Genomic DNA, 26,663 nt, shown 5'->3' with positions numbered 1-26,663 from the left:
AAACACCTCACAAATGGAAACATCTTTTTGCTTGAAATCTAGCCGTTTTCTTGTTCCTTTGTCAATAAAACATATTAGTATGGGAAAAAATCAATCTGATATAAATTATATCCATGTGCAAAAAATCGTAACTGGTTGATATTTAATTATCTTCATCGATGTTTTCTCGAATCAACATTAAATGTTATCCGATTCTTTCATTCATTCATCTTAAACAAAACTAATCTTTTAACAATTCTTATTGCGTTCTTGAACAATATATTACATCACACAATTTAACCTCATCACCGAGAGCTTAACATTTGTTTTATTTTGTTTCGATTGTAGACACAATAAATTAAATACTAAAAGCTGACTATGAAATGAAACTTGATTCGAGGTTATTGATTTGTTGGAACCACATACATAAGTTTCTCAACAGAAGATTCTTGATGCATTCTAAACGTCGTCTCACTTAACCTTAACCCTTTGCTTTTTATCGTTTTGACTGTTGAGAACCAATTATATCGTAGATGCTATTCAATCGTTGTCCACTGTAAAGATACCAAAGATAACGATGCCACTAATAATGACGTTATAAACAAGTGTCGTTTCCATCGAGATGACATTGATCGGAGATTACTGTAGGAGTCTGCAATTGCGGTAACATCAACGTTGAGTTGATGCAAGTTTCTTTGTTGTTTGGTCCTTCTCTTATTTCTTGGGCGTGGCAGATTTTTCCCGCTTCCATTACGTAGTTACCTAAATATTCTTCTTCTAGTTCATTCTGTTCCAGAAATTTATTGTAAATATATTTTACATATTATATTGCAACAGAATTCCGGAGTTTGATTATTCTGTGCATGAGTTGTTTTCTCAGCTTCTTTCATTTTCTCAAAGGTACATTTAAGAGCCACGCGTGCCATTATCCTATCTTTGATCTATAATTTTATTTGAATATCATAAAATATTGTAATGTCTATTGCTAAATACATCAACTAATTTTATAAAATAAATCGTACCTTTTGCAAATCTATACCATCTTTTGTATTCTCATATATCAAAATATCTCCAATAATTAAATCCTTAAGATTTCTTAATTTCGAATCTAGTTGGTCCAATTTATCTTTCTCTTCGTTAGCTTCCCTTTCGTAATCCCGGTCATTTTCCTTCAAGTTGTCCACCAAATTCTAATAATCACATAATTAATTCAACTCTTGTAAATTAAAGTGCTTATAAATAGAAAAAATTCAAATTTTTAAAATTACGTCATAATATCGTTGCAACATCCATTCGTTGTCTTGATTTTGGGTCCCTTGGCCAGCCATAAATGTAGCCTTCTTCCTTCTTCTATCAATACCAAAATATTGAGACCAATCGACACTTTTTTTCCTCACTTCAATAGATCTCGATTTGTCTAATTTTGTAATATTTTCCTTTTGTCCTTTTGGGGGCGGTGTTACCTTTGGTGCTTCAGAAGAATTGTCATGTTTATGCTGATCTCCATAATCGTGTTCATGATTAATGTCGTGATTTTGAACATAGTCGTGGTCATGATTATGATTATGCTTGTAATTGTGAGTATGATTTTGATTATCTGCCAATTCAGTACCAAATAGTGCTCCCAGATCTTGAGCGACCTTGAAAGGTAAATTTAATTTCATGTTTAGATATATGTAAGAACGAATTTATTTTATTGAAAATTTCAATAAATTAGATGTACGTAATTATATATATCCACCAAATTAATTTTCTTATAAATTTCTAAAGAATTTCTAAAAGATTGTTTAATCGAATTACCTTAGGATCTGTAATTTGATTCTTGTTAGATACAGGTTTCGGACTTCTTTTCGCTATGAGGTAGCGTTTAGCCATGTTTTTATAGGTTCTCAGAGAGCGTCCCGCTGGATACCCACCGTTCAGGTTCCTTCGTTCAGCCATAGAGAGATATAATAAATTTGGATCCTGTTCTCGACCGCTGAACTCATTTTCCTCGGATTCCCTACCTTGTCTTCGAACCATAGAGTCCTTATTCAACAATGCGCCCCAGGACATTGGACCCGAATTCCTATCACAAATCATTTAATCATTACCTTTAATTCAATCTTTCTTAAATTTAAACATTTTATGATTATATAATTATTTTTGACGAGAAAGATTATAAATCACTAACTCATATATTTTGTTCCCTTGTTCGCCTCTGTATCGATCATAGAGAATCTGACGAGCGTCCATATATCCCTCATCTTCTGCGTCACCAAGATTATAGGAAGATCCATCCGGCGATTCTTCTGAGAACAATTTTGTCAGATCCTTATTATCGATGTTCAATTGCTCAGAACCAAAGTCTCTTTTATGACCAGAGTTTCGTTCACGTTCTCGAAACAGTGATGTGACAGGTTCCTCCTAGTTATAAATTATCACATTATTAAACAAATGTAAATTTTGCCTTTTTTCGACACGATATTGATCAAATGAGGGGAAACATTACCTGTTGCGGGATATTCTCTAGATAATCAATCAACGCCCTTTCTAACAGTTTATTGTTCAAATCTTGAAAACCATTTCCCACTGTTTCCAACTGTCCAATTTCTAAAAAAAAAATTTGTTTCCAGACATAATTGTCGTTTGAGATTTTATTACTTTATACAGAAAATTTTCTTTTTGAAGTATAGAATTTATTTATCGAGCTATAATCAATATTTATAACAATGTTATAAACAATGAAGACAGTATAGCTCTTTAAAAAGTATAACATTTTAAGTAGGAAATATTACAGGATTTAAATAAGTCGTTGTTTATTATTTTGTTAAGCACTTAAATTCCTAAATGGAGCTCTTGATAAAGAACTGAATTGAAAGTTTACTTTTGTAATACAAATAAGTAAAAATTCTACTTTCTATTCTATTTCTTTTAAATCATTATATGAGAGGCTACCATTGGGCAAAAATTCTATTTCTTCATCTTCCTCTTCCAATTCCCTTTCGTTCTGACGTTCTCTGTCAAATTTTCTTTCCCCATCACCGCCATGGTACTTATAGGAACGAAGATCATTATAGTAATCTTGTGAATTGGTATCCAAGGATCGTTGCTTTCTAGTGATGGCATCCAAAGCACTCCTTAACGACTCTTCCGTTGCATGCTGGGGTACAGAATTCAGTGCTGTCACTGACCCTGTGATTAGAACCACCAATAGCCACTCTTGTAGCAACATTTTTTTCCTAAAAATCGCATTTATATATATATTTTTATTGTATCGAGGGTATAAACATAAGGAAAGACAATGACTATCGATGTTAAGAAATTGAGCTTGGTATTGGAAAATAGATGAGAAATATCGACAAGGATCATAGAGACAAGAAAGAAGAAAAAGCGTGTTAGCAGTTTTGTTTAATCAGCTTTAAGTTCCTATCGATTTCACAGAAAGGCCAGTGAAGTCTTTTAACTGAAGACGTATGTAGTACAAACTGGTGATGCAACAGGGATTGCTCTACCTTGATCATCCGTTTCCACTTAAGAAGCTGAATGCTTTGAGAAAAATCCATAATTATCATGTCTTGTTATTCTCAAACAATTCAATGGTAGTAACAAAGTATATGTATTTTGAACAGAGCACAAGATGCAGCATAGGACATTGTTCGTTATAGATCTCTGTTGACATCAAACACTATCGCAGGGGAGACCGGGACCCGATTGTCTCTAAGGGCAGACTGATTAATATCCTCGTCACGGAAAAATCTTTTGCGAAAAATCGATTACGTAAATAAATATTTTTTTCCGAAAAATTTGTCTTCGCGCTTTATACAGTTACAGTAGTATAAATGCTAAAGGAGTATTTTAAAGATGGCGATCTATTTTTTATTGAAATAAAATAATTGTAAATACATGACTAACTTCATTTACAGGGAAAAGTATCGAAAACTATAGAGAGAAAAAGGTAGACATTAATCAACATTTTATACTCTTTTATATATAAAAATTACGTATCAGATTATAAGGATCTAAGTCATATATATAAGTTTACGTTCCTATAGTACCCTAATTCTTTTTGCTATTATAATGTTTTCAATTGTTATTTCATTATTATGTTTAAAATTTGGTTAGCTTTTATATACATTATAATTTGTTGAGAAATTATAGCAAAACCTATGTTCACTGTGAGTCTACTTAACCAGCACAATAAATGTTAGGAAAACCATTGACATATCTTATTTATTATCGAAATAAGCCAACTTTAATTGTGTAATACAGGTAGACAAATACGTATCATATTATATGTAATAATCGTTGTAATAATGCTTATTTATTTTGATTTATTAAAAATAAAAAATGGAAAAACTGGCTTGCCAGTAAATTTTCGAATCAAAGTTTTTAACAAAGTGTTAAAGTCTTTGTTTTAACAGGGAACTGTTTTCCTTGTTGTTCCAACAACCTTCTAGATCAATAAACGTAATGCATTTCGCACGTACAGTTTTGTCGTGCTGTCACGAAATCTCATTAACATTGACACTTGTATTACAAATAACTTCTACGTATTTACAACACCCTTACTATGCAATAATCATTTTATCGTAGAAATCTCTAGAAACGAATTAATTATGGACATCGATCGCACCGAGGACACGAAAATACGCGGTGCAGCCGTGAAAATAGAAAATAAATCGATAGCTAGTTACTAAGACATTAACGACGCTTAAATTTCACTGAAATATTTGTGAAAAATGAATTTTGTCAGCGAATCGTTTTTCTGCGCTTTGTAGAGTCAAATCGTTTGTCTTTAACACAAATTTGTCACGGTCAAAGGTCCTGTCCCGAATCGTCACAATTCTAACAGATGGTCAGACTCAACTCGAGTCTCCGTTATTGAATCTTATGCTAAAATGTAAAAACGTTGCAAAAATACAGATATGTTTATTTTTACGTAAAAGGAATTAAAAGTATGCCATCTATTAACGATTTTATCAACTTTAAATTGTCTTTAAACGAGCGATAAGCAAAGTAAAATGAAAAATTAATCGAAAATTTTAATATTATGACACTGCTTCATTTAGGAGATGACTTACTTGCTTTTCAGTTACTCATTCGCGTAACACGGCTCAGTAGTTTATTTGTTTTACGCGTACCACTAGATTTTCTGAGAGGGTTCTCCACAGTTGTTGGAATATTGTCCGATTTGCTCTTTCATGACTACCGATGACGCGGCCTTTTATATAGGGAACATCAAGATCGATAGAAACGCGCATGGAATTAGTGTGGAGCAGCAACAAGTAAAGGCGTGTGGGGTGTGCCTGAGAAAACACGGACCGGAAAATTATAGACACGAGTTAGGTCAACCCAATGAACCAGCCAATCCGAGTGATTAAATAGCTGGTGGTGACTTCATTTTTTTTCGTTCTCGTTTTGCGGAGAAGGATGGTTAAATCGTTCAGTGAGTCGTCGCAAAATTAGGCGAGTCCTAAAAAAATGATTTGTATTGGCAGCCATATGTATTTCGTTTTATTCAGAGATCTTTAAGAAAGGAGGATGGAAGCAGTGGATGAGAATTCGCAGATCAATGCTTGGAAACAGACGGAATTTTTCAATTTAAAGTTCTTACATTACCTGTAGATTCATATTTTCGATATTAGGATTATTCTTAGAAAACTGCAGTTAGACAATGAAGATAGGATTGTATTTCGATATTAAAATCATTTTCTGGACTTCGCATTTTCTCAGACAGCGGTATAAGAATTAATAATTTTAAAAACAATCAGCATTGTGAAATTTAACATTGTGAAAATGCACAGCTGCTTTTTGTTTTATAAAATAAATCCTCACGTTAATTTGTTATCCTCCCACTTGTTATTGAAGTAAAGTTCTTGTTGAATTAAATATATACATAACTCTGTTCCTGAAAAAAGTTTGTAGAATTAGCTTTTCGAAAAGTAAGGAATGATTTTTAAGACAATTTTCGTACCCTCTTCAAAATAATGCGAATCTTTGTGTACACCATGACCAATAAGCGTTATCTTTGAGAATTGGTATATTCGTCTAGAAAGGTGTATTGTGATTATAGTGTGAAAATTATAAACTTATAGAAGCACAGAAACACAGAATTTTGTTTCATTAACGATTATTCCTAAAACTTATTAAAAGTAAATATTAAAAAAATTAAACATTAATGAAAAAAATAAATTACAGTCTTCACCTTTTCAATCCATGAATTACTTTTAAAACATTTAATGTCTTTTAAACATATCAATATTTAAAAAGTAGAATAATAGAAAAATTCCTATTAATCATTTGTAAGGTACTATAAACCTTAAACCAACCTTGGGCATAATGAGGCAGGTCATTTATGACCATTTTTATTATGATCGTTTGATTTATGACCACCGATAGATTTGAGTTACAAAATGTCATTGTACAAAAGTTTATTTCTATTATGATAGCCTTTCAACGCATTGCAACGTTCCACAGTTTGACGGTTACCATTCACATCAATTGCACTGTGCGACATCGTGTGTGGGTACATTTAAAATATAATTAAGATAACGAAATGAATTTTCCTGCTCCCAAAGAAACTGGCGGGCATATTAACATGTGCGTTGGCTCTAAAAAAGAAGAAAAGGATTAAAATGAGTAGAAAATGGGCACAACAATGATTAATAAACAGAAATATATTTTTTTGTATGTCTCCATTAAACGAACTGCAACGAAAGATATGCTAAATTATGTGCGTGTAAATAAAAAACAATTTAATTTGTTTTAAAATTCAGTTCGATCTCACCCTGAGAAAGGAAAAACTGTAATGCGAGAATCTGCTTCTGCTGAAGAACGCTTAATAGCTACGCTTTGATATTCAACTACGGAACAAACTCATTTTTGAATATTTTCTTGACCTCTTCACTTATCTGTTAGCCTACTGACTGCGCTGGACTCAAATGCGATCGCCTTTATAGGTAGCGATCGAAATTGTATAGCTAGCTCCTATAAACAAAACTTGAGTATATCGTCGCGGTCTGTATTTATCTTTTTTGTGCTTTAGTCCTCTCCTTCATTTTCATGTTACAAATATATACTTGATAACTATTCTTAGTTCAATACAAATAACGCTAGAGAAAAATGCGTTTTGAAAAAATATTATATATCTATCTATACTGACAATGTAAATTTTTATCTTTGTAGGATGTAAAATTAAAGTTATGCATGAGAAAGTTGAAAAACAATGTATCTTTACGCCGCTTCGAGCTTAAAGATGAAATCAAGCATATGACTCGAAGCAGTCTGATGTCATCACTACCCAGACGTCCGGATTTGCGGCCAGCCTCATCGCGTAAGGCTTGCTTTAAAATACATTCAACAGTACACTCAACAGGCTGCATTGTTCTACCTTTCAGCGGACCAACCTGGTTTCTCCTATTGATAAACATACAATATCATATATTCATTTATTCTGCTGTTATTTCATTGCTGTATCGAATCACCAGAACCGAATTGTTTTTTGTTCAATAAGGAACATCGATAACTCAACTTGATAACCAGAAAGATACTGCTTATCCAGAATCATGATACGCGACTGGTTATCAATGATAACGAAAAGAGAATTACTGAACGTTCGACGAGCGATCGTGAATAAACAGTATTTAGAAGGGTTTCCAAGAATGATACCAATGAAATGAAATATGGTCTGTCGAAAAACGGATTTCAATTTATCAACTTTTTGAGCCCTTAAGACGACTAAGGAACAGAAAAAAAGAAAAATTTTGGAATATTTTCACGTAAAACAAAACTTGTTTCAACGTAATTATATTTACAATTACCAGCTGATCGATCGGTGAATTCCCTGCGCCACTTGAAGTTCATTAAAATTAATTAATTCAGTAAAGTTTCCCACGTGTCACGCTGAAAACATACATTTTATGAGATACTAAATCTTATTACTACGTTGAAAAGGGTTTATTCACCTTAAGTGATGAATTTTTGTTATCCTGAGAGAAGAAATGGAAGCTGGTGACCTTAATCGTTTCACATACGGAGTATTACCTGGTAAATGTACCCAATAAATATACACAGTGTGTACATGATTCTCTATTTTCTTACTTTCTTCAGTTATCTTACATGTAATCCTTATCAAACATATACATTATTAGTATCGCTATTGTTACAAATTTAGTAGAATCGAAACTATATAAACATAATTAATCTGAATTTAAACTTAATACTACTGCATGTGATTAAAAGTACATTGAACATATTCGTTATATTTAACAAAATATTATGATTATTAATGATAGAATCATTTGATTAGTTTGCATAATAGGAAGTGTAAAGAAGAAGTGAAGGTTTAATCGAACGAAAGCATTTAAACAAGCTTTTAATCACGCAGAGATCAATCAGGCAACTATTCAGAACATAGAAATGCAACAAAATCCAGTATCCAACTCACCTTTTATTTTTTCGAGGCCGACTGTCATCACGGCACAGCCACAAGGTAAATGATCTAATATGTTAAATATATAAGATGTATAGATAATGATAAATAAAATAAAATAACATTAAATATATTGTATTCGGTCAGGAGGAATTCAACGACCAAGAAGGCCAATACCTGTGAATACTTCGGACTGGATATCAACCCCAAGGTCTCAGCTTAGTGTACTCTCGGGTAGCCACTTCTTAGGCAATGTAGAACAATTGGAAATACAACAAATTGTTGATTTGAGCACATGTTCGTAATTTATTTAAATAAAAAATAAAAATAACGTATAGCGGTTATGGAAAAAATAATGATTATTAGAAATCTACTTAAAGTTAATTTTTCTTATAACTGTGCTTCTATTTCTCATTTTTTTAAAGAAGCAGCTAGAATATAAATATAGTATATTCAGAAATAATAAAAATTTATATTTTTCACTAGTGCTTGGCAGATCAGAAAAGAGATTTCAATATAGGATAAAAGTACCAAAGGCTGAAACTCTATTCCTAGCAATAGAAACGAAACTCAAGAATCGATCAAACATCTGGAATTGTTCGAAATTGATTCACGACGATTTTGAGTTGAATCTCATGGATCAGTGTGGCGAAACAGCGTTCATCATGAAAATGAATTCTAGTTGGACTTATACTTTAAACAAATTACACGTGAGTAAAATTGTTATTTTATTCATAGTTTCAAAATTGTTCAATTTTTGACTATTTAATAAAAAGATAAAAATTTCATTGTATAGAAAATGAGTGTGGGAAGTGCAAATTTAATTGGCACAGTGGAAGAAAATTTCAACATATTGGGTTCGAGTTTCACGGTATACGATGATACACGAAAAGAACTTTGTAACATATACGGTCCGAATGTTTGCGGTTGCTGCATGTATCAAGAAGCACAATTCCAAGTATAATCTGAAAAAAAACAATAAATATTTTATTTGATGCATATTTTTATATATTTTAGTATGTATGTACATTATTATTAATTGTTGATCATTAATTGATTTTAGATCATTTCAATTGATGGTACTCATCAAATTGCATCTCTTATGCATCAATGGGACAATATTCTTCACGATTATATTCTATTAATTACGTTTCCCGCGGACATGGATATAAAACTAAAAAGTTTACTCCTTGCAGCAGCATTTCTATTAGTGAGTCTTTTTTCATTTTAAATATATTGCATAATATTTGTATAATATTTAAAATGTAGCGTAAAAGCGGTAAAATTATAAAATATAAATTTGTGAAATAGATATACCATAATCCTTGTCTTTCGGTTTAGGACGAGTTAACGTAACATTAACTGTTACGTTTTCATCTTTTCTCAGTTGTAGCTTTCAAACCATTACCCTATAAACTATCTACTCTACTTTAACCTAATTTAACTCAATCCGGTTATATTTCTCTCTTTCCTATTTGTTTATTTTTATCTATTATTTCTTCGACTCTTCTGCGCTCTCTCCTCTTTGGTTATCTTCGTCTTTTGGTTGCGTCCTCCGACTGCGTTTTCTTGTCTCTCCTTTCCTCCTTCTTTGCACATTGCACTTTCCACCCCTCTCTTTTCAACTTTCATTTGCTCTCCATTTTTCCTTTTCTTCCCTTTCTTTTATTAAATCTTCCCATTTTCTTTCAATTCTCTTTAGCGTCTCTGTTCCTTTTCCTTCTTCTGCTAATGCCGTTTTCAACCCTTTTTCATCCCTTATCCAAATGCATTCTTTTAACACATGCCACATATTCTCCTCCTCTTTTCCACACAATCTGCATTCTCTTTCTTCTGTACTCTTCCAATATTCTTTTGTCTTTACCTTATTTCCGTACATGTACCTTGCATTAGCCTACTTTCTTTGTTTTTCACCTTTTCCTGTAAGTATTTTGGCTTTTCTTCTACTACCAGTCTTTTGTATTCTCTCTCATACTTTGATTCTTCGATCTTCTTTCTCCTTGCTTCCTTCTCCTTTTCGCTCCTATTTAGTATCATCTTTTCTTCTATATTTTCCTTCCTCCTCCTCATCCTATCCATCTCATTTTTCCCTAATCTTTCTTCTTCTAGTGTCCTTTTCTTTACAAGGAGAGTGTAAGTCCTTCGGGTCACCGATTTGGTTCAAACTTTGCAGGTTTGTAGATTTCGTCATGCAGTTCAAGAAAATATGCCATTATAGGGGCAACTACCCAGTAGTTTTTGAGATATTTATGATTAAAGTTGATTATTTGAATTGACAATTAACAATTTATCAGTCATTCGTGAATAATAACTGAAAGAATTATATTTCATTCAAATAATTCACATTTATGGTCATTTGAAAAATCGTCCTCTATATTTGTTTCGGTCTTGCATTCTCTGTCAAGAGTTTCGAGAGTTTCTGGCGTTAGATTGTTTATGTTAGAACTAATAAGGAAACTAGCAAGCATCGGAATGTATTTTCCAATCAGTCAGTTTCCATCCAAAGCAACAGTAAAAAGTAAAAATAAATTTCTTTTATTAAGAAATTTTATTCGTAGGCAAAAAATGAATACAAAATAAAAAATAGATTGGAAAAAAGTACCAAACTACTACACGGTAGTCGAACCCCAACACCTGCACGGTAGGAATTTTCAGATGTCGTCGCTGGGCCACAACGCTACTTGAAAAATAGTGGAAATGCATCTGCAGTTAAGGAACTTTAATCACAAATATCTCAAAAACTACTGGGTAGTTGCCCCAACAACTACAAATAATGGTATATTTTCTTGAACTGCATGACGAGATCTACAAACCTGCAAAGTTTGAACAAAATCGGTGACCCGAGGGCCTTGCACTCTCCTTGTTAGCCTTATCCATATTCCTTCTCGTCTGTCCCCCCACTCTTTTTCTCTTTTCTCTATGCATTCCTTCACCAGTTCCTTTTTAGATACTCTTGCTTCTCATATCTTATAGCCCTGTTCATATTCGCGAAATAGTAATAAGTGCAAGTAAGCTTGCTTTAATTTAAGTTTACAGTTATTAATTATATAATCTGTTTATGCAGTTTAATTTGAAATATTCAATGAAATTAAAATAACCTTTCCAGCTACTTACATAATCTCATTATACATCATATTTTAGGAATACATGTACTTTGAACAAATAAAAGGATCATCATTGCGAACTTAATCAATCAAACTGTACATATATTAATTTGAATCATTGTTGACAAAATGTACAGTTTGTCGCCCAGTGTGAATCGAGTTTCTTACGGTGCCCAAATCCGATAGTCGAAGTGAACAATGCAGTGGACAATTTACGTGAAACTATCATCTCCTTTTATAAATTATTATAATCATTATAATTAAACAGAGAATGATACAGTGAAATCTACCTAGTACATCTTTAAATCCTTAAATTGGGCAAAGTTTAAAATTTTTGTTTGCAATATTTTTTTGTTATACCGATTTGAATGTTTTTAATATTCATTATAGCTTTCAGTTATCCATTCAGCACCATTCAGCGTTTATTCTTATGACATCTTAAACTTTGAAGTCTCCTCTTTACAAAAAGAACTAGCTGCAACCAGCTGCAACTCCGAAAAGTATCTAAATAAACAATGGTCCCGGCACCGGTCAGGCAGCAAATAAGTTAACTAGAGGAGCGTATTACATAAATGTTTTGATTACGTAAAAATTAACTATGTAAAACAATAAAATATTAGTTTAATTTATTCCTATACAATGAACAAACAATTGAATGTTACTTAAATATATAATAATAATTTTTATACAAGAATCTATTTAAAACATTTTTTGAAAAAGTCAGCCAATTTTTAATACTTTATTACCATTTATTGAAATATCATTATGTATAAAATCTCAAAGATTTAGGTATTGAAAAATGATTTACAAAATTTTATATTTTCAACTTAAAAACCAATTTATTAATAAAATTGATAAGGAAAAACTCAAAAACGACTTAAATATATATTTGAAATTTATAAAATACAAAAATAAAGTATGTATGTATGTGATATCAGCTGAAAAATTCTACCCAATTGGACGAAAAAAAACGTCATCCAATATTTAATGACAAGGCGTGGACGAAAGCATGCCCATCATCCAATTGTGGATGATTCGACGTGAAACATGTTATTAACAAAATTTGTAACCTTGGAATTAATAATCCATTACATCTATACCGTACTTGCAATGTAAATGATATTTATCAACTTTTGTTTTAATTCAGAGATAAATTTATGTTGTCTATAATAATCTAGAGATAAATTTATGTTGTCTATTGGTAAATATGTGTTTTTATAATTCAAGGCAGTGATAATTTTTATCTTTTGTTTAATCACAATTATACTTATAATCTATCATTATCATTTTTTCATTTAGTCATAGTTATAGTTACAATATATCATTATTAGCGTTATATAACTGAAGTGAAAATAACTTATATACGTGATAATTTACGATACACGAAAGAAAACGTTTTTACCATTTTCGGGCAAAAATATGAAGGTAATACCATTGCAAAGTAAAAATATTAAAAATCAAATTGTATAATATAATGCTTTTATTTTCAGGTCAGCTTATGGAATATAATTTAATAGCATGGATCTTTTAGTCATCATTAGTATAATATTTATAACTTATCATCTTATTTATTTGATTTGGCCTTGGTTTTTGGACTGTGACCTAAATCTTGCTTTCCATGAAAAATTTGGCAAACCTATAAGGGATTGTTACAAAAAAATATTCCTAATGGACATTGTTGAAACAATATATTAAATATAATTTTGACATTCTTTGGCAGATTCTTCAAAAGGAAAAGTAGTATGGATAACAGGAGCATCAAGTGGAATAGGTGAATATCTTGCATATGTTTTGGCAGAAGCTGAGTGTAAGCTAATTTTATCAGCAAGAAGAGAAGCAGAATTAGAAAAAGTAAAAGCTAATTGCTTACAAAGTAAGTTTATTTGGTAAAACCAGATATTTATTGTTTTTAATTATTTGTTTATCTTTATTTAAATTTGATATATTTTTATTCATTTATTTTCAGAAAATATAAATTTAAAAAATTCAGACATTGAAATAATACTTTTAGATATTTGTGATATAAAAAATCACGAACCAGCATTTAATAATGTCATTGCTAAATTTGGCAAAGTAAGTACATATTTAATGACCCTTAATAGTATATTCAATACTATTCAATGATTTTAATTATCTTTTGTATTAATTTTGGTTGGATATACTTGTAAATAATGCAGGACGATCTCAACGAGCCCAATGGGAGAACATTGATATATTTGTTGACAAAGAAATGTTTAATTTAAATGTATTCTCTCCAATAGCTTTAAGCAGATTGGTAGCAAAATATTTTTTTAAAGTTGGTGCAGGTCATTTTGTGATCACTTCAAGTATTGCAGGTATTTCTGGAGTACCATTTTCTGCTACATATTGTGCAACTAAATCTGCAATAAATGTGAGTTCTGTTACTCTTAAAAATAATTATTAATCTTTAAGTACATGTTAATAAGTATATATATATTTTATTATTTTTTATTATATTTAATAGTACTAAAAATTTGTCATATACAGGCATATTTTAACAGCTTTAATATTGAGAAAATAGGGAAAAATATACCAATTACAATCGTATGTCCAGGACCAGTACAAACTAATTTTTTGACAGAAGCATATACAGAGAAATCTGGTGAAGTACATTGATTATAATGCCATCATAAAGTATTTTTGATTTATTATTTATTAATTTAGTGTATCTTTTTTCCCAAGAAATATTTGGAAAATATAGAAAAAAACTCATCAAGTAAAGTGAGCGCTGAACGTTGTGCCATACTAATGCCAATTGCAATAGCAAATCAACTTTCTGATGTATAGATTAGTAAACCACTTATACTTCAACTAACATATTTAACAAATTATTATCCGAACTTAGGAAAATGGTATGTTATTTTAGATTAACCAAAATTTTCCTGTAAATATCTTATAAAATTATTTTATATTTTAGGATAATTAAGCTATTAGGACCAAGATTTTTGCAATATTTGAGAGATAACAAAGTAACGATTAAACAAGAAGAATAAATATACATATTTATTCTTATAATATAGTATATATTACAACTATTCAATTTCGTCGTATTTATTAAGTAGATTGAATAAAAACATTTAGTATTTCCTTAATTAACAAATTTACTTATAATATTATTACATTCATAGTACTTTATTTCAAATTATATCATACTTTATTTTCTTCAAACATTTTATTTTTATAATTTTTTCCTCTCATTACTGCTTCCTTAAATAATTTACAATAAAGTTCAATAGCACAAGGTGTGTCATCATTTCCAGGAATAGGATATGTTATAAGTCTGGGGTCGCAATTTGTGTCTACAATACCAATTGATGGAATACACATTTTGGCTGCATGTATCACTGCTATGTGTTGTTTAACAACAGTCTCCATAGTATTAATAAATATACACAAATCTGGTAGTCTAGTAATAACTCCAAATTCATGTTCAACATTTGTAAATGTTCCAAGGTGCCAAAACCTGGTATGTGCAAACTCTTTGCATTCCTTTGCAGTACTTTCTACAATATAAGAAATCTGAGGATTTTTTGATATAAATAAGATTAATCCACCTCTGAAAGCTATGTGAGCTGTAACATTTAATGCTTGTCGTAAAAGCTCAGCAGTTTGATCTAAGTCAATTATTAAGTGACCTAGTCTAGAACCAAATATAAAAGGTCGCATGTAATCATTTAAAGAACCTTCTTTGTGACCAAAATGTACTCTTGCATCAAATAAGTTTTTAACAGTGAACATATCATAAACATGAAAAAAATCTGGATGACTTAAGGGGTCTATATTTTTCAGACTTTCTGAAACTGAAAGATGAAGAATATTCAAATTATATTAACAAAAAATAAAAAAATATAGTTTAAACAATAAGTAACAAAATATTTTTACCATCTCTGATATTTTGTTGTGGTTCAGTTTCTGTTGATAATTCATGCTTAGGAAGATACATAAAAAATGGTCGCAATATACTCCAATCTTTCCATACTATAATGAACAATTTAATATTTAAATATATTTATATAAATATTTTAAAGAAAAAAGACTATAAAATATTTACATTTGGTTGAAAATGATCGTGTTACAATAGAAGTCATTTTAAATATTTTTTAATAATAATAACTTTAATCGAAAAATTATTTGAATTTCTTTCTGTGTAATAGGTTAGAAAATTTTTCTGATTGAGTAATTAAAGTCTACTTTGTTTAAAATTTAGGACAAAAGCTAATATAAATACAATGTAATATGTTTCACTTTCTTTTTGTACTTTTCATATTATATTACATGTTATTTCACTATAAATTTCAATATACTGAATTAACATTCGATAAGTGAGGTACATTTAATACTAGTTCACAATATTATCACTGTGTATCACAATGTACACATTCAATACAGCATCACACAATATCTAATGCATTTTTATCTCATAATCTGGATGCGTAAATATGTACTACCTTATTTCATTTTTCCATAAATAATTATAAGTTTTTGAATAGTTGTAATATTAATAAAACAAAAACACAAAATCAGTAGTTTATTATAACAGTATTTATATATTCATTTCCAATACATTTTGTATTTTAATTCTTTATAGTAAAAATTATTTAAAATACAGAAAAAAGTAAAATACTACTTTATATATATTACAATCATAATATGTGGAAGACAATATTGATATTTAAATCAGAAATACAGAAAAATTTCTTAATGTAAAACTATATTGAAATTCTCTTATCTGTTTAAAATCATATTAACTATCGTTATTAAAATATAATAAAGAATATAACAAATTTTTATTAATAATTAATTTATTCTATACAATGAAATATATTTTCTTAAAAGATAAATTAAAAATTAATACTTTCTTATAAATTGCTTTTATTAACTTTTTAAACTTACCGCTCTAAATGATAGAAAACCTAAAAAAGGTTCTTTCTTTTTAGGTTGGTATTTTACCTTATATAATACGAAATTCTGTAAGATGTTAAGTTTATGTTGTATCCCATCTATGTTACTACCGTGTGAAATTGTTAGAAATTTTTGTTGTATTGTACAAGTTTCATATAAAGTAGACAGCAAAAAAAGCTCTTACTAGGACTAGAAGTGTTTCGAATATTTTTATTAAGGCATTGATAATATTAATATTACATTGTTATTATTTTGTTTATTTAATTTAATATAATTTTTACAAATAATACACTTGGTATATGTTCTGGTGTATAGCTTCCTCATTTGTTATATAAACCGTATGATATTGTGAAGAAAATGAGCAGTGGAGAGGTTTGGGACGTAGAACGGTATAAAGCAGAACACGAATGTGATGAACATTGGGAACTTAGGCGCAAATTTCTCATAGCACATAAGGATAAATTTCCAGAAGACGAACTTGTTTGTTTAGCTCAAGTATTCGTGAATGTCGAATTACTTGGGTGCAGGTAGTTATATTTAAAAATTTCTTGATTCTCCTTTTTTCTTTTTTTACAAATTTAGTTTACTTTAATATTCTATTCATGTGTAGATATCCGAAGGAGACAATGCAGTTAGTTGCAGTCCTAGCTCAAGATATTGTTAGCGAATACAGAAATAAACAGAAAAATAAAGTACAAAGAAAATTCATAAAAGCATCTGATGCTGCTAATTTAAAGGTTACAGGTACATCTAAGAACTGTGAGTTCTAACTTATGTTAAGTACTTATGAAGAAAAATTAATCATAATAAAATTTTTTTTCATTAAATTCATCTTTTAATGAGTTATTTCTTAGGAAATACAGCTTCAACATCTGTCAACATAACTGAAACCTCAACACAATCACAAAGTACAAAATCATATCATAATTTAAAGTCTAACAATATACCTATCAAACGAAGGAAATTAGAGGAACCTCCATTTGGTGATATTGTTATAATAGAAAGACCTGGAGATATACCACAAAATACACTTGCTTGTGCAATCCATGCATCAGGTGGAAATTTAGAATGGAAATTCGATAAGATTAAGGATTCTTTGTATATATTATATTCCCCTATTTCTTTTTTTTTTTCTTCTTCAAATTTACTTCTCTAGTTTTTCTTTTGTACAGCAAATGCAGTATTTTTGTCAATTCAAAATTGTTAGCTGAAGCAAGTAATTCTAATCAAAAATCAGCAAAGAAAGATGCATCTATTATTGGATTACATGAACTACAGAAGTATTACTATACAATTAAGGTTTGCAAGAAAATTTATTTTCTATTTTTATGTATTTTTAACTTTTAATAAATCTTTAATATACAGATTAAACAGAATATAAATACAAATGCCACTGTAACTACAACAACAATGGTAAAAGATACATCAAAAAATGACTCTATTTCTGATGACAATATTGGAAGAAAATTAATGAAATTAATGGGTTGGTCTGGTGGTGGTCTTGGTAAATCACAACAAGGAATAATAGAACCTATAATGTAAGTGTATTTCTTTTGTTGCTATATTATAATATTTATGTGATTTAAATAATATTTGTTATTGAAAAGAATATTTCAAAAATATTTATTTTATACTAATAGGATTAAACAGCAAATTAATAGGGAAGGTTTAGGATTAAAGCCAAATTTTTGTTCTATGAATGACTTAAAATTTAAATGTAAGGATATCATGACAAGGTATCTCACTGGTGATATGAGAAATGATTTAGTATTTTCTGCTGATTTTACAAATGATGAAAGAGCAGTAATCCATCAGTGAGTATATTGATGAAGTTTTTTAAAATAATTGTTTAGATTAAAAACTAATTATTAAATATATTCTTTAATTTATTTAGAGTTGCAAGGCAACTGAATTTAAAATCAAATAGTTATGGTGCTAAAAATCAACGAACATTAGTAGTTTCTCGAAAAATAAATGTACGAGATTTAGTCGAAGAACTAAAATGTCTTGGGGGAGTTACTAACAAATATCAGTTAATTAAACCAACTGGACAGTAAATAAAATAGTATGTGCTTTTTTCTATATACTATGCAAATTTTATGCCTAAAATACCATAAAAATATACATTATTCCAATATTACTACTGTTATCGTTTATTCAGTTTTTGTTATTCAAGCTGGACACTCAAATAAAGTATTTCGTCAAATAAATGTAATTTAAAGAATTTTTGTTATTTTATTCACTTACCATTAAAAGAAAATCTGATAGCTTGTGGGAATCATTACCCACTATTTTGCAATTTTATGAAATTTTGATTTTCTAAATACGCTTCTTAAAAAAAGTTTTCTCGTTTTCTGATTTTCATATTTACCAAGTAGAGAAAAAAAATAAATTTTTATGAAAGGAAAAATAGATTATTTAATGATTACAATAAATCAAACCAGGTATGCCTGTGTGCGTGCGCGTGTGTAGTCAGGTACAATTTCAATTCCATAAAATAAAACTGAAGAAACGTTCACTTTATTAAATAATCTTCGCGCGCTGAACTTATTTCCAAGAACATTGTATTTTGTTTTAATTAATAGAAGTACAAAATTTTAAGAAGCAAGATCGCTTACAAGTGTATGGTACGTCGCAGTTGCCGTATAATAAGAATGCTTTGGCAGTAGAAGAATCAGAAGTCGAAAATAACATAAATACGACGGCGTGTGATTTTTTATTACATTATCACATTGCTTAAATCTTGATAACTAAGATGGTCAAAGTATTAATACGTACACATAATGCGCTGTATATTTCATCGACTGACAGAAACGTTCAATAATGCTTGTTCACACTATGTTTCATTTTGTAAATTAAAAGTCTCAAAAAAAAAATATTTTTTATATCAACTGAAAATTAAATTCTTTCTTTTTTTATTTTACATACTAATCCTTTTAGTTGAATGCAATGGACGGATTGTATAGATATGTTCTGTTATAATGATTTATAATTTGTCTAACATGCTTTACTAAAATAAATTCACATTCAACTAAAATAGTTTATATTATTTCTTATTTTAATTTTTATAATAGCAATTTTCATGAAACGTACTGATTAATACAAATATCATCAAATATTACAACAAATATCCGTCAAATACTTAAAATATGTAATTAATAAAACATCAAATCGTATAAATCATCTTTCATTTAAATAATTTGAAATATGCAAATGAATGATTATTCGCTGTAAACTTTAAAACAAGTGTAGCGTGACCAAGCATTTTAGAACCTATCGTTCGAAAGCGATAGAGATATACCTCAGGCACATCGTATGTTTGGTTTGAATGATATAACGCACACGTAAAATCAATCGAGCTTAAAAATGCGAGTATTCCGATTTCCGAAATAGTAATTTGAAATATATTATGAAAAATAATGTGTTTAAACATTAATGAGTGCTTTACAATATCAATTTCGAATGAATTCTTTCTTTACCATATATATTGTTAATAATGGAATACAAAATTTTTTTTTTAGATGTTAAAGATATTAAACAAAATTTAGTGTCAATAAATTGATATCGAGTGGTAATTACTCAATTAAGTTGATATTTAAAGTTAACAAACAATTTTTTACATTTTACTGTTTGTCGTTAAATATCTACAACTATAAACTGTAGACACTTTTGAATATCGGTGATCCCTAGATCAGAGAATGCCGGATCATTTTGACTTGACTTCATTAATTATAAAAAGTATACATAATATTCATCATTAAAGTGTTTTAAAGAAATGATAGTATAAAATTTCACAAAAAAATTTTCAAAAGGTGTAAATGAAAAAACTTTTATAACGTAACAAAGTAACCCGGTATTCAGATTCCACGTCGCTACTCGAGTATCCGTAACCTGAAGGTTAATATAATAATTTACGAGCGCGTTATATCGTTCGAAGTACCTATACGTGTTTGGATTCATTAATTTCAATTACCACCGGAGATGAACTGTTTTATCTTAAATATAACACGTCGAAATTCAGGGTAAAACGGAAGAGTGAGGGGAGCAGAGGAAAGGGTTAAAAAGGACCAAGGCGTTCGCGAAGCGGAGATTCAGAGCGTCTTGACCCCCGAAAAGAAATTGATTTCTAAAGCTTACACAAATTTCCCTCGAGATTCTGTCTTCGATCCAGGCCCTACTTTGGACCGTAATTGACACCTAGAGGGAACATTACATATTTTTCTTTTCACCATTTTTTCTTTACTTTTCTTTTATATACCAAAATATTATATCTACTATCTGATAAAAGTGACTCTTCTGTTGATATGCTATCATATATAGACTTATTTATTATTAATTAAAAGATATATCATTGATTGACTAGAAGATATTACGCTTAATAAATAGAGATGCATCACTATACTGAAGTCTCTCCAGGATGGAACCACTTGAGTGTTCTCTATTTTCCATTTCATACACTTTCAAATTTTCACCATAAAGAGATTCTATTATTAAAACTTGTGATTTATAAGATTTTAAGACAATTAAAATAGAGAATTGATTCCCAGAGAGAATTCTGTATTTATCTCCAGAGTAGATTACTGATATGTATCTATATTGATATGTTGCGTTACCGTAATGAAAATATTAATACATTATAGCATTGTATATTTGCTTCTTCACCATCAACATCGTCACCTTCAACATTTTAAGTAAAGAACGCGTTATACTCTGAAGGAACGCGATACGATGTTGAATTTGTACCTGCTTTTCTTCTCATGCTTAAAATAGATATATATGTATGTATGTTTTTTATATACATATATGTGTTTATATGTGTACATGTACGTGTATATATAACTATGTGTTTTCTTGTATATAAGGAATTTAGACCATGCAAATAAATTCCCTACATCGCGTTCTAGAATTAATTCAACAGAAAGGCAAGCAAAAGAATATATAAATTAACTGCATCTATTTTCCCTTAATTTTCTATTTTCTTTATATTGATTCTTTCCTAAAACAAATCAGAAGTTGTATGTTGTGTTGTAATAGCGTTCCAATAGAAACAGTTAAATTGTACATAGAAACATCAATTGAAAGTTCTTCTAACTATCGAAGGCTTTTACATTGATCATTTGAGGTTAGTCTGATCGATAAAACAACATATCATGGCGCGTGTGTTTTACAATATTACAAATCGATCATATCGAGCGGTTTAAGAAAAAAAACTTTAAATATAAGTTAGATTTATCTACGTATTTCCGTTCGATGCGTATCGATGAGGAATAATGTGAATAAGTATTTCATTCGAGTGAAACCAACGATAATTAGAAACAGACATAAAGATTTCGATTCTCAAACATGTTTTAACCCTTTTCTTGTACTTCAAGTATCAAAGCAATTTATCTTTCAAGTATATAATGGAAGAAGTATTATTTGAGATTTATCTGATTGTCCCTCACTTATTTAGCTATGGATAATTGTGTATTCTGTGAAATATATTTAACCTAAGTTATCTAACTGATGCAAAATCTAAAAACAGCTCAACCTCGATACGACGAAAAACTGAAATCCGTAGAAGGACCTTTATATGTGCTGTACTGTACCAGCAGTAATTACTCGGTTTTACAAACATGTAAATGTGCAATAAATGACATATACATATGTGTATGTGTATGCATGTATGTACGTACTGTACATAATATTTTCTGTAACAAAAAACACGTGCAGTGTTTCAATATTCCAGCTACAAGGCAGATTTTGTTTATGCATGAGTTTATGTATGTGTTGAATATCACGAATATTAATCACCAAAGCACAGCTTCGGTAATATAGCAAAATACAAGTAGGATGGGAGTCTGACGACAATAAAATTGAATTCGATCTAATATTGACAAATGTACGTTTCTTACATGCTGCGCCAGGCACATCGTAAAATTAAAGGAAAATAATGAAAAGATAGAACGAAAATCGAAGCCCCTTTTATTAGATAAAATTATCGATCAATAAATTTTTTAACACCTTTTAAATCCATTTCCTTTTAAAATTATTGATTTCCAATTAAGAGACACGTATATTATTAAAATAAAGAAAGCCGATTTATAAGTGAAAATAACTTATTCAACGAACTAAAATATTTTTTTGCTTCTTTCCTATATCTTCTTTATCATTAATGATGATTGTATGTCTACGATGTTGAGTCACGGAAACGAACTAGCGGTTAATTAGTATCGATCGTAAGCTTTGTGGTGCCGAATAGAATGCTCCACTAAAATACAATTAATTGACCTGATAATTATAAAGTTCTCAAACCGATTATATATGTAACTATTTGTTATATTACAGAAGGTCTCTGATGATTATTCGCTTTACTTTCTCAATATTGTTTTTAATTCTGCGTAATGTGTGCCCATTGCAGCGTGAAAGTAAGTAACATCATGTCGATAAAGGTGTACAGATATACAAGCATCAACCCTTGACATTTAGCGAAAGTTTAAACATTCAGAGTCCCATGTTTCTCGTTAACGGTAGATATCTCTCAACTGATCTCGGTGCTCGCACGGCGTGTTTTTTGAAAAGCAAGGAAGCAGTAAGAAGGTATCGAAAGAAAGCGAAAAGGAAATTAGAAATAAAAGAGGAGGGGAAAGGCAAATAAGAAAAAAAAAAAAAGAAAGAGGTAGGCGGTCATTATTTAGCAAAGAACACTTGCCAAAGAACCATTTAAAGTGATAGGATAGTGCGATTGTAATACGATACAGCCAACGTTATAGTGCCTTCGCTATGGTGTTCCAAGAAAATGCTTATTCAGTCGAGAAAACCGGTCTTCACGAGCTTCTCTAGGAAAAACTTAACGTCTCCCAATTCAGAATCCTTGATACCAATTGATTTCAACGTGCCTAGATCGCCGTTTTCCACCGCCATAAACACGGAACGCAAATGTTCTAAATCGGAGCGCATCAAATGCAAGGCTGCACCAAAGTCATCGATCGTTTGAGATTCTACAAATTGGGATTTATTGTTTTTTGATTTAACGTTGTTCGTTAATAATCGATTTATTTAAGAATTTACTATAAATATCTTTAAATTTGCTTATCTTTATAAGAATTTTAATAATTACCGGAAAGTGCTATAGCAACCGTGTTTACTCCACCAAGAGGCTTCAATGTATCTCGCGCCTTCGCCCCAAACAATTTCTCGAGATAATTTGGACCATGACTTGCCAACAAAGATTGCAGAAAACTAGCAGTTTCCTCTACCGGTGGTCTTTTTGCTAAAACAAACATGATATTTCAATCAAATGATTACACACATATACCAAACATTCGTTAACATTAACAAATTTTTTAACAGTAAAATTTCGTAAAAATTGAATAAAATTGTTATTTATACATAAATGATTATTTACTTGTGCAAGTTTAGAGCTAGTAAATGCAGAAACGTCGAAATGCACTAACAAAGAAGTTTAACCTAGCGATCTTAGTCTAGTAATAGGTAGGCAGGCAGCTAGTAGTAATGAACGAGTATAAAGTAGACATCCGATATGCTCGAAATTCGATACATATGGTAATGCCATATGGGTAATTTCTCACAACTTTCTAACTATTTTTTCTAATACGTGTTGTAATTTGTAAAAAGAAAATCAAAATAAAGACAGAATGAATAAATTCAGGAATAACAGAATATTATAAGAAGTAATAAAATCAATCAAAAGACAACAGAAAATTTTACCAGCTGTGCATAATCGTGAATCTTCGTCATATCCATCTTGACAATCAGGAGCTCCATCACACAGATATTGAATCGAAATGCAAAGACCATCTCCTGGACACTTGAATGGTTCATATGGACGGCATGCATCACCTATAATATTGTTAAAATAAGTACAATAATGACAAATATTTTTTGTTCCTTAAATATTTTCTACTCGTTTTTTACGAAACCTTGCTTTATTTAAACATATAATACAACGTATACAAAAGTATGTGTTATATTTATGCGTCTCTTATACATGTCAATTTCATATTGCATACGATTGGTATTGAATATTGTATGTTATCTGTGTACAAGAGCGTGCGCGCATATGATCGTGACTATGCGCGTGTGTATTATCTTAGTAAGTGGCAATGCCCAAATTAGCATATATAGTCATCAATTATTGGTGGTTGTCCGCACGGCTGATATTGACCGAGCAATATAACATGCTGGTTAAAGAGGGAGAGTCGTGAGCATATACGCGATATTAGTCACGGTACATTTTTTACAAAATCTATCATCTTTCTCTACCATTTCAATTGATATATACTTCGAAAATATTTAAATTAATAATAATATAAGAAATTGAGTTAATAATTAATATATAAGAAATTGTTATCATGATTCAAGTTCTTTATAGTTTGTAACTACAAGGAACTTTATACTATTTATTGTTCAAACGAATTTGCCACTGACAAAGTCGATTGCCACCGTCGATTACTACATTGCATTGAATAGATCACGGGCAGACTGTGTCACGAAGATAAATCGTGATACGTTTAATATACCACGTGGATTTAAATTGCCACTTCAATGATGTTATCCATCGACACAATGAATCGTCATATCAAGATTAAAATATACGTGATATATCATGGAGTTTGGATAAATGAAATTATTAATCAGGGCCTCTAACGAAAGATAGACATTCTAAAGAAAAATGTTATCTGCTGGATAATTGATATTTATTATGTACATACATTTGTAAATCGTTTTAACGTATTGTATCATTTATATACACTACCCGAATTCAACTGACTACTGTCATATTACATTCTATGTATTCTACCGACTAAACTGGGGAAATGACAAAGAACGTTGTCCAAGCAAATTGAGGTTACATTTGTACTTGGTGATCAGAGGAATTAAAGATGAGAACAGTTACGTACCTGTACGTTTCGTGTTGAAGTGACCATAAAATCGACTTAAGTCGATCGCCATGACGGCACGCGGAAAAACAACGCAAGCACTCAGGGCGAGGCTGAGCGCTATCATACTAGAACAGAATCTTTGAACCATTCTCAGCTGTCAAACAGTTAAACTACTCTCTCAAAGAGGAACGTATCTGACGCGCACTTTACGATTGCTTTTAATTAGAATACAGGAATACAGAATAACTACCCTCTGTCAACGACGTCAGAGGATGTGAATCCTGAACGTCTACCAGCCGATGGTGTGTTATAATTAAACTAACGGTTACTGGCACATAGATTCTTCTAAATAAGAATTCACGCACGATTGTCCGGTTCCACTTTTCCTTTTTTGACTTTCTTTTGTTTTTACAGCCACCCACCGTCTCTTTTCAACACCGAGTGGCTGGCGCGTAACGCGGGGTGCACAAGCACTGTGAACACACCTGCGTACGTTCGTATACCACACATGCTATACCAAGTACATATTATAGTCCCCACTCCCTTTAGCTATCATGAGTTCAGTAGTGGGAGATACGCAGAAACGCACTCGACCAATGAGATAAGAGGTCTTGTTTAGTCACAACCAATTGGAATCAGCGAGATCAAATGTTTTACCCTGGAACACCCACGCGACCCTTCTTTGGCATGTCGCATCGATTTCAACCCCCTTGTGTTCGTACGTAACATTTGTTTATCGTTATAATGCTGCGTTTATGCGAAGAGAATAACATGGCGTGCGGTTACCCTTGGGAAACGGATTATATACAGTTCACGGAATTTTAAGGAATATCCTACTTAATCAAATTAACACGAATCTCAATAAGTCCTGAAAATTTTGTCAGTTACGAGAATACCTTTTCTTTTCGATCTCCCATATGACAAATTGTTATTTTGAGCGACACAAATAATTTTTGATAAAGTTTCAAACTGATGTCCAAATTAAAAATCATTAAAAATTTAAGAGAGAACAAAAAATGAATTTTGTATGTATCATGCATATAAATTGATAAACCACTTCTAACATTTAAAGTGATATGCAAACTATTCGTACATATATTCCATGTTAAAATTTTGATTAATAATAAAAAAAATAGCTTCCTAGTTTAATAGTATTATTCCTATGCTTTTTAGTTACATAGTTTAAAAATAAACAAAAATTATTTTGTGAGGACGATGATGTAACTTTTCAGCTTAAAAGATACAAACGAGGTATAAGCTATGTCTTACTCAAAAGGGGGCAATGCTCAAAGGTTGTAATTCTTAACTAAAATTACATATATTTTAAAATCAGTAGAAAAAAGTGTAATTTTCGTAGTT

At 30.4% G+C, this 26,663-nt stretch overlaps 6 protein-coding genes across 7 annotated transcripts; 3 read left to right on the top strand and 3 right to left on the bottom strand.

Moving 5' to 3' along the window:
* Nucleotides 1-695: 695 nt before the first annotated feature.
* LOC108551328 (uncharacterized) lies at nt 696-5,641 on the bottom strand. Its single transcript, XM_017905464.1, has 9 exons — nt 5,581-5,641; nt 5,043-5,434; nt 2,917-3,200; nt 2,471-2,571; nt 2,153-2,385; nt 1,780-2,047; nt 1,248-1,619; nt 1,002-1,169; nt 696-920 (listed from the first exon to the last, which is right to left on the bottom strand). Exons 3-9 carry the CDS (start codon nt 3,191-3,193, stop codon nt 780-782), a joined length of 1,560 nt encoding a protein of 519 aa, XP_017760953.1. The 5' UTR covers nt 3,194-3,200; nt 5,043-5,434; nt 5,581-5,641; the 3' UTR covers nt 696-779.
* Nucleotides 5,642-7,615: 1,974 nt separating this feature from the next.
* Nucleotides 7,616-11,755, top strand: LOC108551329 (phospholipid scramblase 1). Of its 2 annotated transcripts, none has more exons than XM_017905466.1 (7): nt 7,616-8,007; nt 8,348-8,452; nt 8,540-8,689; nt 8,879-9,102; nt 9,189-9,350; nt 9,456-9,602; nt 11,534-11,755. In XM_017905466.1, exons 1-7 carry the CDS (start codon nt 7,962-7,964, stop codon nt 11,579-11,581), a joined length of 882 nt encoding a protein of 293 aa, XP_017760955.1. In that variant the 5' UTR covers nt 7,616-7,961; the 3' UTR covers nt 11,582-11,755. The 2 variants fall into 2 exon arrangements, with proteins under 2 accessions (XP_017760955.1, XP_017760956.1); XM_017905467.1 differs by having other exon boundaries at nt 7,949-8,007; nt 8,270-8,452.
* Nucleotides 11,626-14,328, top strand: LOC108551152 (dehydrogenase/reductase SDR family member 7). Its single transcript, XM_017905191.1, has 7 exons — nt 11,626-11,646; nt 12,828-12,921; nt 13,217-13,369; nt 13,463-13,568; nt 13,648-13,888; nt 14,005-14,119; nt 14,200-14,328. Exons 1-7 carry the CDS (start codon nt 11,626-11,628, stop codon nt 14,235-14,237), a joined length of 768 nt encoding a protein of 255 aa, XP_017760680.1. The 3' UTR covers nt 14,238-14,328.
* Nucleotides 14,302-18,595, top strand: LOC108551164 (NF-kappa-B-repressing factor). Its single transcript, XM_017905205.1, has 8 exons — nt 14,302-14,369; nt 16,735-16,946; nt 17,030-17,163; nt 17,274-17,517; nt 17,592-17,718; nt 17,785-17,957; nt 18,060-18,233; nt 18,314-18,595. Exons 1-8 carry the CDS (start codon nt 14,367-14,369, stop codon nt 18,474-18,476), a joined length of 1,230 nt encoding a protein of 409 aa, XP_017760694.1. The 5' UTR covers nt 14,302-14,366; the 3' UTR covers nt 18,477-18,595.
* Nucleotides 14,595-15,659, bottom strand: mRpS2 (mitochondrial ribosomal protein S2). The gene is made up of 4 exons (XM_017905178.1): nt 15,569-15,659; nt 15,400-15,495; nt 14,687-15,317; nt 14,595-14,604 (listed from the first exon to the last, which is right to left on the bottom strand). The coding sequence occupies exons 1-4, from the start codon at nt 15,603-15,605 to the stop codon at nt 14,595-14,597; spliced, it is 774 nt and encodes a 257-aa protein (XP_017760667.1). The 5' UTR covers nt 15,606-15,659.
* A 3,906-nt stretch (nt 18,596-22,501) lies between the features above and the next one.
* On the bottom strand, nt 22,502-25,998 carry LOC108551326 (prohormone-4). Its single transcript, XM_017905462.1, has 4 exons — nt 25,323-25,998; nt 24,130-24,261; nt 23,519-23,671; nt 22,502-23,399 (listed from the first exon to the last, which is right to left on the bottom strand). The coding sequence occupies exons 1-4, from the start codon at nt 25,450-25,452 to the stop codon at nt 23,206-23,208; spliced, it is 609 nt and encodes a 202-aa protein (XP_017760951.1). The 5' UTR covers nt 25,453-25,998; the 3' UTR covers nt 22,502-23,205.
* Nucleotides 25,999-26,663: the final 665 nt, after the last annotated feature.

Source organism: Eufriesea mexicana, unplaced genomic scaffold, assembly GCF_001483705.2.
Source record: "Eufriesea mexicana isolate 0111107269 unplaced genomic scaffold, ASM148370v2 scaffold3780, whole genome shotgun sequence".
NCBI classification, from domain to species: Eukaryota; Metazoa; Arthropoda; class Insecta; order Hymenoptera; family Apidae; genus Eufriesea; species Eufriesea mexicana.
The sequence above is the reverse complement of the archived record's forward strand: the minus strand, read 5'-3'. Positions and strand labels throughout refer to the sequence as shown.